Raw genomic sequence first — 18,648 nt, 5'->3', positions numbered from 1 at the left:
GGTTGTATGAACTCTGACAATAAATCTGAAAGCTCTAATGATAAATCTCTTGCTAAGTTGTGATTTGATAGCAATCACGTGTTCTGTTTTAAACAGCTGACCAAGAGGTGATAATAGGGTGAATGATTATAACATCAGATATTAAGACCATTCACAGCTGATTTAGTAGAAATTTGCCTGGAGACAATTGTAAAGCAGCTGCCAAAATATTATTAAATCAACCAAATAAGTTTATTAAAAATTGTAACAAAATTAATATTTCTGCTACCAAAGATGGCAAAACAATTTTTTTACTAACAGTGCACTTTCAAGTAAAAGGTTTTCAGAGTCGATTCACCTGCATACAAAACATGCAAAAGAACAATGTGTAGGTGTTTATCAATATTTTGACCAAACACCTCAATATAGATGGGTCCAACATTGTGTTTTGGGGTCTTCAATTCTTTCGACAAAATTTAGACCCACAAAAGAATAAGGTTTTTAAACTATCCATCTTTATTTTTTTAGCCAAAATATGGACAACTGAAATCGTTGTCTTTTATCTGCCAAATATTTTGGGGAAAACAATAGTACAGCGAGAAAAATAGCACGCAAGCCCATCGACTCCTGCAAAACTGAGGCAGATTCAGTGCATCTCCACACTGGACGTTGCACGTTCAATTGCAAATTGGAAATCCGTTCGCATTCTCTCCTGGTTGGGAGCGGGGGCACCTCATCAACAGCCTTTGAAACGGCGGCACTGTCGTCTTGGTTGGGTGGGTGGTGAAACGTTGCACTGGCTAATGTCCATCTTCCAGTCTCTCTATCTGGTCGATCGTATTAATCCGGGTCTCGAAGGCACCATCATGGGCCGGTGTGGCCCCATCATCGGGCCCGGCATCATGGGCACCGGCCCACCGATCGGCGGCCTCATACCCGGGCCCACCAACATCATACCAGGCGGCGCGGGGCCCATCATCGGCATCATGGGCGGCCCCCCCATCGGCGGCCCAGGGAGAATGGCGGGCCGCGGCGGAGGCACGCCGACGTTACCAGGCGGGGGCGGAATGGTGGCCCCGGCCGGGGGAGGCCCAGTCGGCGCCGGGAACGGAGCAGTGGGCGGGATCTTGCCCTGGCGGAAAGCGGCGGTGGTCTTGTCGATCAGGCTCTGGGCCTGTTCCTCCATCCACTTCTGGTAGTAGTCCTTGACATTTTCCTTGTGCTTGCGGCCCTCACAGTGCGTTTTGCGGACGGACGGAGAGTCGTGGGTGAGGTAGGTGTCACAGTAATCGCAGTAATACTTCGGCATCTTGTCTTCTCGGCTGGACTTCCGCGCAGGCGCAGGCGACGAGAAACACGTGATCGCCGAGGAAGAGACATGCGCAGTAATAGGGAATGACCCGGGTTGTGATGCCGCTGGTCACATGACTCCACTGCAAGTTAATTTTAAAAAAAACGCAATTAGGGACGAGCTGCAGATCTGAAAATGAAACCATTTAGGGTTGGAACTCTTATCAGGTCGTGCAACGTCTGCGGAAAGAGAAATAGGGTTTCAGGTTCTGAAAGCTGAAATTTTAATTGTGTGTCTTTCCACAGCCACTCGTATTTTTATTTCAGAAATTGCTGCAAATTCGTATTTTGACGGGAAGGCTCCCGTTTTCCAAGTGCCTCTTGTCGCAGGACAAGTGCTTGGAGAACCAATGGGATGACGTCACCGGAGCGCCGCGCATGCGCGTTGTTCCGCTCCGGACCGTGACCTGGCACTTTGAGAGGAAGAGACTGAAGCGCGCGGGGGAGGAGGAAGCGAGCGGTCACGTGATAGTTAATCGCCTTTTTTCAGGCATGCGCATTTAGTCCTCCCTCGGCCCGGGGCTCCCTATTGTCTGTGGTGGGATCTGGAGGTGGAAAGGTTGGTGTCGGTTGTGTTTTTTGTGAAAACTCGAGGCGCCGTTCGACTGCTCTTGGTTCACAGCACGTGTCGTGCATTTTTCCAGTGGTGGACCTGGCTCTCCTTGGGCCAAAGCTGAATTGTTAAAGGCTCTCCGCAGTTGTGCACCAAAGTTTGGATGCAAATCTGTCCATTTCTCTCAGTCCAGTTAATGGGGCTTTTTATTTAAGCTGCTAACATTTGAATATGGAGAGGTAGCTACCCCAGAGAGCGTTCATCGCCATCAGTTGGCCTATTTCAGCATTCAGCAAAAATATTTTGGCTAACTGGCTTTTTACTGAGTTATGATGGCGGAGAGATGTCCCCTGGGGTGTATAACCAGAACTAAAGCCAGAGCTAGTGGCTTGTCTGTCTAAGGCAACGGGATGAAAGGCCAAGAGAGCAAAAGGGATTGAATGGTTTGCATAGCAGGTAGTTGCAAAGATGAGTCTGAGTTGGTTTGTGTGGGTGGGGGTGGCAGAAGGAGAGAAGAGACAAGGTACCACAGTGTGTTTAGAGGACAAATGTAATGTATAAATATGATGGACACTGTGCGTGTGAAAAGGCTTTGAACAGCTTTCTCTTTTGTAAATTATTTATTGCGAATAAAGTTTTTTTGGAAGAAAAAAATATGTTGGTTTCTTGTTGTGAGGGTGAATGACATTGCTAAAGAACTGCAGAAAACTTTGGAAGACTGGACAGCCTGAAGTTTTGGTCCAGATTGTAACTGTATTTTGAAAAAGGGGTGGGGATTTCCAGGCTTACTTTGATTAAGGTAAGATGGAGATAGGAAGCAGGATCTCAGAACAACAATGACTGGACAACTCGTGTGCACCAGCTACAATAAAAGTGTGGTAGAGGGAATGTTTTAGTTCCTGGGCATTGGATCTAGTTCTCTGGGAGGAAGGGGTATTGTAGGCTTTGTAATCCCAGTGCTGTTGAGGTCCTTAAGGAGAGTGGGAGGAGCTTTAAGCTAATGTTGCATGGGATTATATGAAGAAAGTTAATGTTTTAAAAGTTTCAAATCTAATTGAGAGGTAGAAAAGTTTTTAGACAACCAAAATTTGCAAAGAAATAAGCTTCTCACTGCACTGTATCCTGTCCCTTACTTCTGTCAATCTCCTTCCTTCAGCAGCTGTCTCTAAATTCACCACCCTCTTCCCTCTTCTAGCTCACTTTGCCTTTTTCCTTCACCCATTACCAATATCTGTCTGCCTTCCTTCACCCCTCAGTATCACCTACTGACCCCTCTCTTCTGTCTTTTCTCCCTTCTCAGTCCTAATGTAGTGTTTTGACCAGAAGCATCAAGTGTCTGTTTTCCTCCATGCATGTTGCTTAATTGACTGAAGGCCTCCAGCTCTTTGGTTTTTTGTTCCAGATGCCAGCATCTTCAGTCTCTGGTCTCTCCACCCATGTGATCTGCATGTGACGCCTTGTTATGAATTGTAGTTTCCGGTACCTCAAATTTGACACGACCTTTGCACTGTCATCATCACTTAACCAACCTGCCTTTTTGCCCTTTCTGTTCTTCCCATCTTTTCTGCCATTTAAAGTCCAGTTTCCCCCTCGATGTACCCAGTAATCGGAATAATCTTCAGGAAATATTAGGGGACCATGGGGCTAATGTGACGGAAGGACTGGGGAAAATAAATGTCAGTTATGAGGTCGTGTTGATAAATAGAAGGGATTAAAGGCGGACAAGTCCCCAGGGCCAGATGGTCTGCATCCCAGAGTGCTAAAGGAAGTAGCCCATGAAATAGTGGATGCATTGTGGATCATTTTTCAAAACTCTTTAGATTCTGGAGTAGTTCCTGAGGACTGGAGGGTGGCTAATGTAACTCCACTTTTTTAAAAAGGGAGGGAACGAGAAATCAGGGAATTATAGACCAGTTAGCTTGACATTAGTAGTGGGGAAAATGTTAGAGTCAGTTATTAAAGATGTGATTGCGGCACATCTGGAAATTGGTGAATTCATTGGTCAGAGCAGCATGGTTTTATGAAGGGAAAATCGTGTCTGACTAATCTTATTGAATTTTTTGAGGATGAAACTAGTAGAGTGGATAGGGGAGAACCAGTAGATATGGTTTACCTGGATTTTCAGAAGGCTTTTGATAAGGTCCCACACAGGAGATTACTATACAAACTTAAGGCACACGGTCTAGGGGATATGGTATTGAGGTGGATAGAGAATTGGTTGACAGATAGGAAGCAAAGAGTAGGAATAAACGGGTACTTTTCAGAATGGCAGTCAGTTACTAGTGGGGTACCACAAGGCTCAGTGCTAGGACCCCAGTTATTTACGATATATATTAATGATTTAGATGAGGAAATAGAGAACAGCATTCCAAGTGGGCAGGCAGGTGCAGCAAGCAGTAAAAAAGGCGAATGGTATGTTGCCATTCATATCAAGAGGATTCAAGTTCAGGAGCAGGGAGGTATTGATGCAGTTGTACAGGGCCTTGGTGAGACCTCACCTGGAGTATTGTGTTCAGTTTTGGTCTCCTTATCTGAGGAAGGACATCATTGCCATGGAGAGAGTGCAGAAAAGGTTTACCAGATTGATACCAGGGATGGCAGGACTTGCACATGAAGAAAGGCCAGAATGACTGGGCTTGTACTCGCTGGAGTTTAGATGATTAAGAGGAGATTTAATAGAAACGTTCAAAATTCTTAAGGGATTTGACAGGCTAGATGCAGGAAGATTGTTCTCAATGTTGAGCAAGTCTAGAACCAGGGGTCACAGTTTAAGGATGAAGGGGAAGTCCTTTAGGACTGAGATGAGGAAGAATTTTTTTCACTCAGAGGGTGGTGAATTTATGGAATTCTTTGCCACAGGAAGTGATTGAGGCCGGTTCCATAGCTATATTTAAGAGAGGGTTAGATTTAGTATTTGTGACGAGGGGGATCGGGGGTATGGAGAGAGAGCTGGAACAGGGTGCTGAGTGGATGATCAGCCATGATCAAAATGAATGGTGGTGTAGGCTTGAAGGGCCAAATGGCCTATTCCTACACCTATTTTCTATGTTTAAGGGCTGAAAATGTTAACTTTCTCCACAGTTGTTACCGAATGCAGAGAATGTTTACAATAATTTTTCATTTCAGAATTCCAGCATTTGAAAAACACAATAGAATCCAAAATAGGAATAAGAGAATGCCATTTTAGCTCGGGAAAGCAAGTTGTGAGGGAGACTCTGTATGCAAAGGATAAAATATGACTGAGTGTTGATGTCCACATTGGGCAACAGTTTTATCCCCCCAAGCCATCAAGCTCTTGAATTCCCAGAACATGTGTAGATAGTGCACCGTGGACTTTTATTGTATATGTTTTAATATTTTAAGTTCTATTTTATCTTGTATTTGTGTAATCTGCTCCGTAGTCCTGGAGAAACGCTATCTCATCTTTACCATGAAATGCGAGGTATGAATGACAAGTAAAGGTGACAACTCTATAATTTGAAAAAAAAATCATGATTGATCTAATTTCAACCTCTACAGTTTTATTTGATATCTATGAGCCTTTTATTTGTTTATTTTTCATAAATTTATCTACTTCGTCTGTGTGTTCCAAACTATTGCCTCATCTAAATTCCAATGAATCTGGGCCCACCCTGCTCAATTATTCTTCATGCAGTAACCCTTCATTCTCAGGAATCAACCAAGTGAATTTTCTGACATGTCCATAATGCAAGGAGATTCTTCCTTGTATAAGCAAGCCAAAATGTTATGCCTACTCCACATGTGGTCTTGCCAGTACCCAGCATAATTTCAGCAAGACTTGCTTGCCTTTGCGACCCATGTTTCAAGTGTGTGGGCACCCAGAACTCTCCATGCAGCAGCGCTCTGTACAGAAGAAAACGGAAGCAGGATTAAGCCACCTGACTCCATGAGCCTGCCTTGGGATACATTATAATCATAGCTGGCCTGTATCAATCTCAACTCGTCTGCACCAGATCAGTTCCCTGATCTTTCAAAAATGTATCAATCTTTCTAAATGTGGCACTGATTGCAGCTTCCACACCTTCTGGAATAGAGAATTCCATAAATTCATCAACTTCTACAAGAAGCAATTTCTATACAACTTGAGTTTTAATGCCTGTCTCCTTGTCAAGGCTCAGTCATCCTAACATCTATCTACCCCTTCATTGTCCCCATAGGAGTTGTATATTTCAATACGATCATCTCTTGTTCTTAATACAAAGATTATGAATCTATCTTAGCCGTTTGTGATGGGATAACCCTCTCATCCTAGGAATTGGACTCATGGATTGCTTCTAATTTACCTTTATTGTTAATATTATTCCTGCTTAAATTTTAGAGGCCAAAGCTGTACACAATATTCTGAGTGCACACCAACATTCTGTACAATTGTAACAATGCCTTTCTATTTCTAAACTCTAACCTTTCTAAACAACTTGCTTCATCTGAATACTTCAAGGCATGGTGAAGGGTTCAACCTTGAGCCTTTCATCATAACTTGATGAAGAGTTCAAGCCGTAAATGTCAGTTATGTCTTTTTATCTTTGCTACATAAAGGACAATGTTTCACCTGCTGATCTTCTAAGAGCTGACATGATGGGGGATAAAATCTTGATTGTAATAAAGAAATTTGGTTTGGTGTGTGGAGATCACTGAGGGCATAGGTTTAAAACAAAAGAAGCAGAAATTAGTTCAAGAAAAAAAACACATGAAATAAAAGTTGGGAGTATATAAAACAGGAGCCTAAAAAAAATTGAAATACTTGGCAAAATGAGCCTTTCCTTTTTTTTCACAACTTTATTTATTCATTCAACAAGGTTATTACATACAGTAAAAAAAAGTACATATTGTGAACAATAAAAAAATTTTATATTAAAAAAAAAGGGAAAAAAAAGAACCTCCCCCCCCCCCTCAAAATGAGCCTTTCCAAGCAAATTGAGGAAGAATTTTGTTGTTTTAAAACAGCCGAGGTAGACTTTGAGCTTCTATTAAATTTCTGATTTGTGTGACAAGAACAACTTTCTAAATTGAAATTATAAATATTCCATTTTGGTCTTGCAGGATGTCAGGATTTTTAGATAACATCAAATGTCCAGAATGTGAATGTATTGATTGGAGTGAGAAGCGAAATGCCATTGCATCCATAGCAGCTGGTGTTTTGGTATGTATTTCTTGCAAACTAGACTTTTTGATAATTATAGTAGTAATATTTTGTGAAAGATTAGGTTGAAGAAACCTTATGACTTAAGAAAATAATAGCAATAATGACATTATAGCAAAGGTCTAGAATATCTTGATTTCAGAATTTGCCTGCTTCATCCAAATAGCATCGATTCTGATGAAAGGTGAAATCTTTTTAATTGATGTTATCTGACCTAAATATTTTTAATATACAGTATTTTGTGTTTGCTTGGTTTCCAGTATATGCAGATGTTTTTGCTTTTAAACACCCACTCAAATTATTCTTCAGTATTAAATAATGCCTCCATAACATTCACGGGTGTATTTTAGAAGAGCACCAAGTAAAACATGAGCTAGTTGCTAAATTAGTTCAGAGTTCAACACGTTGAACATGCGAACTATTCACATGTATATAAATGTACTTTTTAATTCCCATCTCCATTTTCCAAGCAAGCACATTAGTGCTGCATTTCCCTTGGAGCTCTTTCAGTCCATGATCAATCCTAACTCCTGTGCTTGTGCAATTTGCACTTTCTCCCTGTCACTGTGTTGCTTTCCTCGGGTCTTCTGGTTTCTTCCCACATCCCAAAGTATGTTGGCTTTTGGGTTAATTGGCAGCTCTAAGGTGCCCCTGGTGTGGATAGGTGATGGAAAAATGGGATGGGGAGGGTTCCTTGTGGCAACTGGGAAATAAATGGATCTGCTCTGAGAGCCAGCATAGACTGAGCAGAATGCCTCCTTCCATATTGTGAGGAAAGGATGTGGCATTTCCCCTCCCTTTTTGCAGAAAGTAATAAATCTTTTACAATTAGATTATGGTGTCTCATTAATGAAGTCTATGGACTGTTTGAATTTGGGATATAGAAAGTCAAGCCAAATCTTATCCTTGTACATCATTAGATGAACGATGTACACAGTTGTGATGAGGAATTTTGTCTGATTATCCCAACCTGAAGGATTGAGAGAAGTCATTGTTGTGACTACCTTTGCCTTGAGCATCAAACTGCAGGGATGAGACCCCGAATCCAGGAGTATTCCAGTTGGTGTTGCTTTCTCTCTGCCTTTCATTCTGATGATGTTTTACCAATATTTTGTATCCTTGGGACTAATGTGAATTGGGGAAAATGACTACTACATATACTAGGAAAATTTTAAATGACTTGCTCTCAGTTTTTCACAGGCTGGTGGATTATCATTGATGCTGCTGTGAAGTACCCTGATATGGACCGGTTCAACCACTCCTACCATACCTGTGGTGTTATAGCTACACTTGCATTTCTCATGTAAGTACAGATTAATTTTAGCAATGAGAGTTGTACTTGTTTCTTGGGTTTTGAATATGCCTCTATATCGATATTTATATTCCCTGTCTTAATGATAAAAGGACAGCACACTGGTGCTAAACCTTTTTGAAGTCTCTTTCACTTCTAGTAGTATTCTGATCTGACCAATTCTTAGAGGGTAAAAATTTAAATTTTACAAGATGGCCAAGTAGTTCAATTTGAATTTGTTTGAACTTCAACTGGCTACTCTTCTGCCCTAAACTGCCTCATTGATGAACTCTTAGAAGTTTATTTTAATGTCTAAAAGGTAATTTGCCTTGATGCCATTTCTGTATGTTTGTGTGATTTGTGTAAATAAAAGTCACATTAATGTTTAGATGCTCGCCCCCTCTCCTGATTCAACTGAATGAAGCAGAATTTTCCCTCTTGTATTTGTATTTCTTTGGAGATGCCAAGTGTTTGCATCTCTAAAGAAATACAAATATAGAGTGAAATAATAATAACCTTGAATGAACATGATGTGATCCATTATGCAAATATGGCCTGTTAGCTAATCTCTTCCTTTTGAAACTACAGAGGATTCTTGTTTACCTTGGACCTCTGATCAATTTCAAGTCCTGCCTCGGACTCTTAAACATCTCTCAAGTATCAGTGAGCTGAATCAAGGTGTTACCTGACCAGAGCATTAAATAACATGAATTATTTATCAAACCAGTACTCATGACTGATTTTTCTTGTAGTTTTTCTTTTGAACAGTGTTCTACTTCCTCAGGAGTTTGCGGAGGAGTTAGTGGAGTTGTTCAAGTGAACCGGTATGGACTTGAAGGGCCGACGTAGCCTGTTTCCATGCTGTAAACGGTTATATGGTTATGGTATATGGTTATGATGAAAACCTTAACCATGTTCTTTATTTTCTTTAAATTGGAAAGAGAAACAGAAAATGCTGGAAGATTCAACCTGAAAGGCAGCATCTGTTTTCTCTTCAGTTACTACCTGACCTGCAGAGGGTTTCCAGCATTTTTGGCCTTTGTTTCTAAATTTTAAATTTAGACGTGCAGCTTGGCAACAGGCCCATCCAGCCCATGAGCCCATGCCACCCAATTAACCTACAACCACCATATGTTATGAAGGGTAACAATTTTTTTCCCTGACAAAAAAGGGTTTGTTTCATTCCCACTTTGATATTGCTGATGAAGCTTGAATCGGTGGTGTGTTTTTTTTTTAGGATAAATGCTGTTTCAAATGGACAGGTCCGTGGAGATGGCTACAGTGAAGGCTGTATGGGCCAAACAGGTATCTCATTTAATTTAGATTTAAATCTGTTTTTGTTAAATCTTGTTCTTAATTTAAATTTTGATATACAACACAGTAACACGCCCTTCCAGCCTTTAAACCCAAGAGGCCCAAATGCACTAATTATTCTACAAAACCCTGTATATTTTGGAAGGGTGGGAAGAAATCAACACAGTCATAGGGAGAGCATACAAACTCCTTATCGATAGTGCTGGATTCTAACCTGGGACTCTGGTGCAGTAATACCGTTGTGCTAATTATACTGCCCTTTTGGGCTTTTTGACCATTTTATTCTATTCTGATTGGATGTGCTACAATTAGCTTCAACCAGTCTTATCAATCCTAACAGATGCAACTTGATTTAACAAAATGAGTTTCAACTCAGAAAAATTGATTTTCCTAAAATAACATGGTCAGCCACACAGCACCAATGTGGCATTGCAGACACTAATGGTACCTTCTGTAATCATTGTCAAGGCAATCCATCGCTTCTCACCTTCAATCCATTTGAAGCCTCTGATATACCTGGCTAAGCTTTCTTCTGGTCATCTCTCAGCAGGACCATCCATGCATCATTCCATTCTAACCATCTAGTTGTAGCTAGAGAATCAGGTGCAAGCAATTCCCTCAATTGAAACATTCCCTCTTGCATCTAGCAAGTGTCTCTTCACGACACTCTTCACCTTCTCACTTCTCATCTACATGTTGCCACCTTCTGAAAATAACATTAACATCCTCGCGTATGCAGATGACATCCAACACTGGATGAGGAGAAATTTCCAAGTAAATATTTCAAAGACCAGAGCCATCAGTGGGTTGCTGGATTTCAACCAAAGCCCAAACCTCTTAAATTCCTTCTTGTGTTCTCCTGCAAACATTTGGCTGTCTCTGCTTTTGTGGATCATGCCAACTTTTGCTTGATTCTGCTGGCTTGGGAAATTTGGCTCGATTCATTCAGCTATCAAGGAAGTGGATTTGAAATGTGTTGCTATTCAATCGTACAGCAGACATTGTGAAAGTCTCACACAACTGCAGTAATGACCAGACTATTCCAGTGATTTCATTGATCCAAAACTCACTTTCTGATGTTAGATATTTTGCAATTGAATCTTTTTTAATCTCATCTGAAACCTGACACCTCCAACAGTGGAGCACTCCTTCAGTAGAGTAGCAGCCTAGATTTTCCATCTATCTCTTGAACCACTTGATTTGAAGGATGATCTCTTAATCAATTCAAAGATATTGCATCTATAACTCGCACATACAGTTATTCATCCTTTTGTTATATACCATAATTAAAATGGATGTGTTCAAATATTGGTACAATAATTCCTCCGAACATTGCAATTATGCAATGACTTATGGCCCATTAAGGTAATCTCAATCTTGTGTACTGCTTAGAACATTTCTTCAGATGACATTTTGAAGAAAGTGCTTCCATTCATTTTAATCAAATTGACAATTTTGTTCTCAATGTGTTGCCATACCCTCAAGTAGTCATTTGATTTTCAGGTGCTCGAATTTGGTTGTTCATTGGTTTTATGTTGGCATTTGGATCTCTCATTGCATCTATGTGGATTCTTTTTGGAGGTTATGTAGTCCCACGTAAGTTTATGAAAATAATTCTTCCAATTTTGCTTTATGAAAATGGTTGACCTGCTTTGTCCCACGTAGACTAAAATTGACAGAAATAAGTGGGTATGATTAATTTCTTCCTTATGTCAATGTCTTGTGAAGATTTTTTTTTAATTAACAAAAATGTACTGATTGATCACATTGCTAAGAAATGTAACTAACAAATAGTTACTGTTTCAGTTTGAGATTACATTTAGTTGTGTGTTCATGTTAACTTTGCCATTTTGGGAGCTGGTCACATTCTACCTCCCGTAATTATTCAAACATGACCTGTTTAATAAGACCAGAACTATTGTGCTATCATGTGTTCCTCTAGCTGCACCAATATGTCAAGTGCCATTAGAATATACCCTCCAGTGTAGTGGTTATCATGTTCGCCTAACATACGAAAGGTTCCTGGTTCAAAACCAGGCAGGAACATTCAAGGATTAGCTTGTGGAGTAGGTTTATATAGGTCAGTACAGCATTGTTGGCAAAGGGCCTGTACTGTGTTTTAATATTCAATACCCCCACAGTCTTGAACCATCACCATGAAACGCAAGTCATTAAAGCATTTGTCTAATTTCATTGTGCATTTTTCAGGATATTCCCAAAGTATTTTACAACAAATTCAGAAACTTTCAAATACTTCAGGAATATCCTGAAAATGTAAAAAGAACTAAATATTTTTCTTGCCATCAACAGCTAAAATATCCAAAATAAAGTCTCTAATCTTTGGGATTAATGTGTTTCTAGGAATGGAGGAGAAAAAATTTTAGAAATTCTATCTAGGGCTCAAGCAGTTGATTGGTTTGGATAGGGTAAATAGAGAAATGTTACCATAACTGGGACATGGGCTTAAAGTCTCGAGGTAACGAGGAGAAACATTTGCATGAAATCACAGTGAATGCAGATTCAGTTTTTGTAATTCATTTTTAGGGTTAGGTTCTAATTACCCTTGAGAAATTGGGAGTGATCTAAATTGGAATGTTCAAGGGCATATCTAGGGTGATGGTGCTCTTGTGCATATGCCACCTTTGTTCTTTCTTGAAAGGTAAATACCTTGGTGCCTTGTGTAGATGATACAACAGTAAATATTGTGTAATGGTAGTGAAGGAAATGAATGTTTAAGATGGTTGGTGAGTGCCAGGCAAGTGGGCTGCTTTATCCTGATGGCCATTGTTGGAGTTGCATTTGTCCAGGCAAGTGAAGAGATGGTGAAAAGGCCTGAGATGTCAGAAGGTGAATCACCCACACAATACCCAACCACTGGTCTGTCCTTGTAGCCACTGTGTTTCTGTAGCTGGTTCAATTGAGCTTTTGGTCAGTGATAGCTCTATGTTGTTGTGAGGGGTAACTGAGCGATGGTGTTATCATTGAAAATCCATATTCAGTACTTATTCGAAATGGTCATTGCCTGGCTCACCATTTATCTGCCCAGGCCTGAATATTGTCTGGATTTTCTGCATGCAGGCATGAACTGATTGCTGAGGAGTTGCAAATAGAAATGAATGTTGTGCAACTGTAAGTAAACATTCCGCCCCCCCCCCCCCCCCCCTTCTAATCTGACAAATGTGTGTGATAATATCCTCAGTCCGGCTTGTTTGACTTCCAACATCTACAGTTAGACAAAGTCTGAAGAAGCTGGGTTGAGTGCAATACATAAGTATGCTGGAGAAATTCAGCAGATCATGCAACATTCATAGAAAGTAAATATGTATCTGACGAAAGGCCCAGGCCTGAAGCGTTAGTTGCCCTTTACCTCTCGGTCAAGAAGGCACAACGTCAAGCTTGAAGGGTATCTGCTGAGTATAGAAATGAGCAGGCATTTCTTCAGTCAGAGAGTGGTAAATATGTGGAATTTGTTGCCACCCAGTTGTGGAATCCAGGATGCATTCAAGACAGATTGATGGGTTCGTGAGATTGATGGGTTCGTGAGATTGATGGGTTCGTGAGATTGATGGGTTCGTGAGATTGATGGGTTCGTGAGATTGATGGGTTCGTGAGATTGATGGGTTCGTGAGATTGATGGGTTCGTGAGATTGATGGGTTCGTGAGATTGATGGGTTCGTGAGATTGATGGGTTCGTGAGATTGATGGGTTCGTGAGATTGATGGGTTCGTGAGATTGATGGGTTCGTGAGATTGATGGGTTCGTGAGATTGATGGGTTCGTGAGATTGATGGGTTCGTGAGATTGATGGGTTCGTGAGATTGATGGGTTCGTGAGATTGATGGGTTCGTGAGATTGATGGGTTCGTGAGATTGATGGGTTCGTGAGATTGATGGGTTCGTGAGATTGATGGGTTCGTGAGATTGATGGGTTCGTGAGATTGATGGGTTCGTGAGATTGATGGGTTCGTGAGATTGATGGGTTCGTGAGATTGATGGGTTCGTGAGATTGATGGGTTCGTGAGATTGATGGGTTCGTGAGATTGATGGGTTCGTGAGATTGATGGGTTCGTGAGATTGATGGGTTCGTGAGATTGATGGGTTCGTGAGATTGATGGGTTCGTGAGATTGATGGGTTCGTGAGATTGATGGGTTCGTGAGATTGATGGGTTCGTGAGATTGATGGGTTCGTGAGATTGATGGGTTCGTGAGATTGATGGGTTCGTGAGATTGATGGGTTCGTGAGATTGATGGGTTCGTGAGATTGATGGGTTCGTGAGATTGATGGGTTCGTGAGATTGATGGGTTCGTGAGATTGATGGGTTCGTGAGATTGATGGGTTCGTGAGATTGATGGGTTCGTGAGATTGATGGGTTCGTGAGATTGATGGGTTCGTGAGATTGATGGGTTCGTGAGATTGATGGGTTCGTGAGATTGATGGGTTCGTGAGATTGATGGGTTCGTGAGATTGATGGGTTCGTGAGATTGATGGGTTCGTGAGATTGATGGGTTCGTGAGATTGATGGGTTCGTGAGATTGATGGGTTCGTGAGATTGATGGGTTCGTGAGATTGATGGGTTCGTGAGATTGATGGGTTCGTGAGATTGATGGGTTCGTGAGATTGATGGGTTCGTGAGATTGATGGGTTCGTGAGATTGATGGGTTCGTGAGATTGATGGGTTCGTGAGATTGATGGGTTCGTGAGATTGATGGGTTCGTGAGATTGATGGGTTCGTGAGATTGATGGGTTCGTGAGATTGATGGGTTCGTGAGATTGATGGGTTCGTGAGATTGATGGGTTCGTGAGATTGATGGGTTCGTGAGATTGATGGGTTCGTGAGATTGATGGGTTCGTGAGATTGATGGGTTCGTGAGATTGATGGGTTCGTGAGATTGATGGGTTCGTGAGATTGATGGGTTCGTGAGATTGATGGGTTCGTGAGATTGATGGGTTCGTGAGATTGATGGGTTCGTGAGATTGATGGGTTCGTGAGATTGATGGACATCAAAGGTTATGGGGAGAAGCCCAGGAAGTAGAGCTGAATGCAAAAATAGATTGGCACATAACGAGTAGACTTGATGGGCTGAATAGCCTATTTCTGCTCCTGGGTCTTGTGATTTTGTGGATGCTGCATGACCTGAATTCCTCCAGCATATTTGTGTATTCCCTCAACGACAACCTTTCTTCCTTGTATATGATCAACAACTCCAGCCATTGGAATGCTCTCCCCTCAATGTTATTAACTTCAATTCTGCCAGAGATTTTTGTTTCATTCTGCCAAAGCAGTTACTTTTGCCTGGCTCGTTGTTTGATCCAGGTTTGATTGCAGGCTGTGAATAAGTCTTCAGTGAAGTGGTCATGGCACAATCCAAACTGGATTTCTTTGGGAAGGTTGAGTTATTGTGGCTTTATAATTCTGCCAATGTTGAAAAGTGTGGCTTTCGAAATGAAATATTAAGGACTTAAAGAAGTGTACTTGAGGGGTAAAGATGGAGAAACTAGGACTGACTGAAGGTGGAAGATCCCCATACTTGTTTGATTTAATGACCTGAATACTTGAGTTCAATTGAAAAGCTATGCAACTGGATGTTTTATGCATTTAATGTTGTCTGTTTTGAATTACTTTCATTTACATTGTACAAAAGAAATTGGATGTTTTTTTACCTCTTTAGAAAAGGATGATGTTTACCCTGGGATTGCTGTCTTCTTCCAAAATGCTTTTATCTTCTTTGGGTAAGTAGAAGAGGAGAGTTCTGATCTCCGATCTAATCCTGAAGCTTTTATAAAACAGAAGTACCTCTCAGTCATTGAAATTGTAACTTTTTTTTTTGCAGGGGCTTGGTCTTCAAATTTGGGCGCACTGAGGATCTGTGGCAGTAAATATCCAGGAAATGCACTATATTTGTCCATTTTCCTTGTCCTTCCTATATCTGTTTTATTTTTCTCAATACTGACACTTTTATTTGACTCTGTAATATAGCTTCCTTTAAAAGGTGCATTATCAGGATGGACAAAATTGAAACATGAAGTTGGAACATGATTCAGAATTATTGCAGATTGCAGTATAGTGTAAAGTTTTAATGGGTGGAAATTAACTGGCAGAGTTTATTTAGTAACTTTTAGTGGTTTTCATGCTCAACATTCAGTTGCAATATTTCATACTTTGGAAATTGTTCATCTCTGTAACAGACCAGATGTGACTAAGTGTGGGAGCATTTTCATAAAGCTGTTCAACAAATGAGAATGCTTTGTCATTTTTGAACCCATTGATTAGAGACCAAGACTCTTAGTCCGGAAAATAGTTCGGTAAAGGAAATCATCGTGAACTAAATTGTGAATGGTCCTGCCTGGCTGAGCATCCTGCAAGTCACGATGGAAGCTACTGTAATTGTCACCAGGCCCATTCTCATTATGATTCCAGAAAATCATAATTGAAGCTAATTTAAAACTGGGAGAATTGGAATTGTTTACAAAAATATAAAGGAAATTTGAAATGTGAGCTAATTACACCACAATATTTTCCACTTGAGTTTCAGACTGGAAAACTACGATATGACAAAGCTGCATCATATTTGTAGGCCTTTCTGGGAAATTTGTATCCAATGGATTTTAAATGTGGAAAATATCTATAGAAAAATAACTAATTTGTATGATGCTAATGTCTTCGAGCTTTGCAATGACGTGCATTTGCAAACCATTATTGCTATATGTCTACCAATTAACCTGCTCCATAAATAATGAGTGAAAATTTAGCAGATTTCAAGCAACTTTAAAGTTGAATCTGATGATGAGCTGATTATCTACAGCATGTTTGATACTTCAAAGATTTCACAAGTTGTAGGGAATCCTGATAAAGATCTCCAGCTTTCATGCTCTTTTTCCCTTTTTTAAAAAAAGTTGCTCAAAGTTATGAATTTGTGTTTTCAGTTGATTTAAAAGCGAGAAGAAACCGAGAATTTGGTTAGAAGGTTATTTGTCAAATTTTGAGGGAGACATGGCTAGTTTTGTATTACAACTTTCATTAAACAATTAAGCATTGAGGACACAACAGATAATTGAATAAGCAGTGGTCATGTGCTTGATTTCAACCACTTGAACAAGATTTGCAAATAAACAAAGCTGACTGACCTGTCCACTATTAATCATGATGGGGGATGGGGGGGGAACCCCCGCTGGAAGTGCTCAGCAAGTCAAGCAGAATCAGTGGGACAGGGAAATAACGGACATTAGGAGCCCACCGCCTCCTCGTTTCAAGTTTCCAGCACCTGCCCTTTTTTTGTGTTAGATGGTCATCATAATCCTAATTGTTGTGCAGTAAATAGGTAGCTAATAAGTCACTTTGCTGTTCCATTTGGGGTTTGTTAAAGTGCAAAAGATTCAAATGCTTTTTGTATATTCATTCCTTTTGGACCTAATTTAGTTTTGCACAGAAATGCAATGCAAACTTAAGTTTAATGCAATTACTGACAACCTTTCTCTTGGCAAGTTAGCATGAGGCTAAATTATGTATTTTAATGACTTGCTATTTTGAGTAATTGATATTTAATTTGATGTATTGTTTAAAAAAAATCAGTTCAATTAAAGTCAGATTTCAAAGTCCATATGACAGTGAATTCAATTGGCATGTTTTTGCACATGTAGTTGTTTGTATAATATACTTTAATAGAAGGATAAATGAAGGGTCTGTAAATTACTACAGGCAGCAGAGTTGCTGCCTCACAGCTCTAGTTCCTTCAAGGACCCTTGTTTCCTCGCACTTCCCAAAGCTGTGAAACAATTCTGCACCGTGCTAAATAAAGCACCTCTGGCAGGGATTTGGTTGATCTCTGCCATGATTGCCATCTCCACCTTGGTCACCTCCAGGTTTCTGGGAATCATGACCATTTATCTGCAGAATATTTTCCCCAAGATAACTTCTGGGTGATTTCTAACTGCTTAGGATGATGATATTTCAACTCGTTCAAAATTGTATTTTAAAGCAAATTATAAAGGATTCATATACCTAAAGCCCTGCTTCAATTCTGAAAATGGTCTGTTTGCTCTCTGATATGAATTACATGGGATTTCCATAGTGATGTTTACAATGAGGGGAAAAAACTCGTCATTCCTTGTTCAACCCCAAGCAGCTGTGTTTTCATGGCACTGCCCAATTCAAGCTGCTGAGTAAAAACAATACTGGAGGAACTCAGCAGGTCGACTTGTTCTTTACGTAGCAAAGATAAAGATACATAACCAATGTTTCAGGCTTGAGGCTTTAGGGTATGAAGGGCTCAAGCCCGAAACATTGGTTATCTTTCTTCATCTTTGCTATATAAAGATCGGAGTTTCTCCAGCATTGCATTTCTATTTAAACCATGATGTCTACAGACTTTTGTGTTTTATTTCAAGTTTCTGTGTAACGGTTTATTCCTCGAACCACAAGGGGGAGGCCTTACACTAATTTCCACAGCAGAGCCAACACAAGCAAGTCTCCAGAGGCAGAATCTGGCTGATACACAAATGGCAAATGCTGAGCGAACGAAGAAACTGCAGGTCAGGTTGCATCCATTGGAGAGAAATGGTAAGTGTTCTTATAAAGGGTCTTTTAATTCCATAGGCAGCCTTACACAAAACAGGTGTGTGCTGCCTCTTCAGGCCTGCATTTTGTCAAGGCAAAGTGGAGAAATAAATAAGCAATGGAGGAGAGATCAATTTAAATGAAAAGGGGAAAAATGCTGTTGAATGTCAGCTTTATCCATTTTGCAAAAATTTATGGTCACGATCCTTGGTCGCAGTGGCTGGAAGATCTTTGGTTATCATTTGAAAGAAGAAAAATTATTAAAATACTATACAAATTTTGTTTTTAAAGTTACTGCCCAAATATGTTCCCTGGTGGATTTGGAATCGATATCCATCAGCAAATATTCATAAGTATCTGTGACAAATTGGGCCTTCACAACTTTCTGGGAGCAAATCAGTTCACCGTGCTCTATGGAGTTGGGGCTGGGAGGAGATCTAGTGTAAC

General features: G+C 40.5%; 2 protein-coding genes across 2 annotated transcripts; one reads left to right on the top strand and one right to left on the bottom strand.

The window, feature by feature from the left end:
- Positions 1-472: 472 nt before the first annotated feature.
- Positions 473-1,351, bottom strand: snrpc (small nuclear ribonucleoprotein polypeptide C). Its single transcript, XM_069895609.1, has one exon. It carries the CDS (start codon positions 1,286-1,288, stop codon positions 803-805), a length of 486 nt encoding a protein of 161 aa, XP_069751710.1. The 5' UTR covers positions 1,289-1,351; the 3' UTR covers positions 473-802.
- A 428-nt stretch (positions 1,352-1,779) lies between these two features.
- tmem50a (transmembrane protein 50A) lies at positions 1,780-17,245 on the top strand. Its single transcript, XM_069895610.1, has 7 exons — positions 1,780-1,888; positions 6,944-7,043; positions 8,234-8,346; positions 9,572-9,639; positions 11,152-11,244; positions 15,317-15,377; positions 15,479-17,245. The coding sequence occupies exons 2-7, from the start codon at positions 6,945-6,947 to the stop codon at positions 15,522-15,524; spliced, it is 480 nt and encodes a 159-aa protein (XP_069751711.1). The 5' UTR covers positions 1,780-1,888; position 6,944; the 3' UTR covers positions 15,525-17,245.
- Positions 17,246-18,648: the final 1,403 nt, after the last annotated feature.

This window comes from Narcine bancroftii, chromosome 8 (genome assembly GCF_036971445.1).
Source record: "Narcine bancroftii isolate sNarBan1 chromosome 8, sNarBan1.hap1, whole genome shotgun sequence".
NCBI lineage: Eukaryota > Metazoa > Chordata > Chondrichthyes > Torpediniformes > Narcinidae > Narcine > Narcine bancroftii.
Note: the sequence above shows the minus strand (reverse complement) of the source record. Positions and strands in the feature narration are given on the sequence as shown.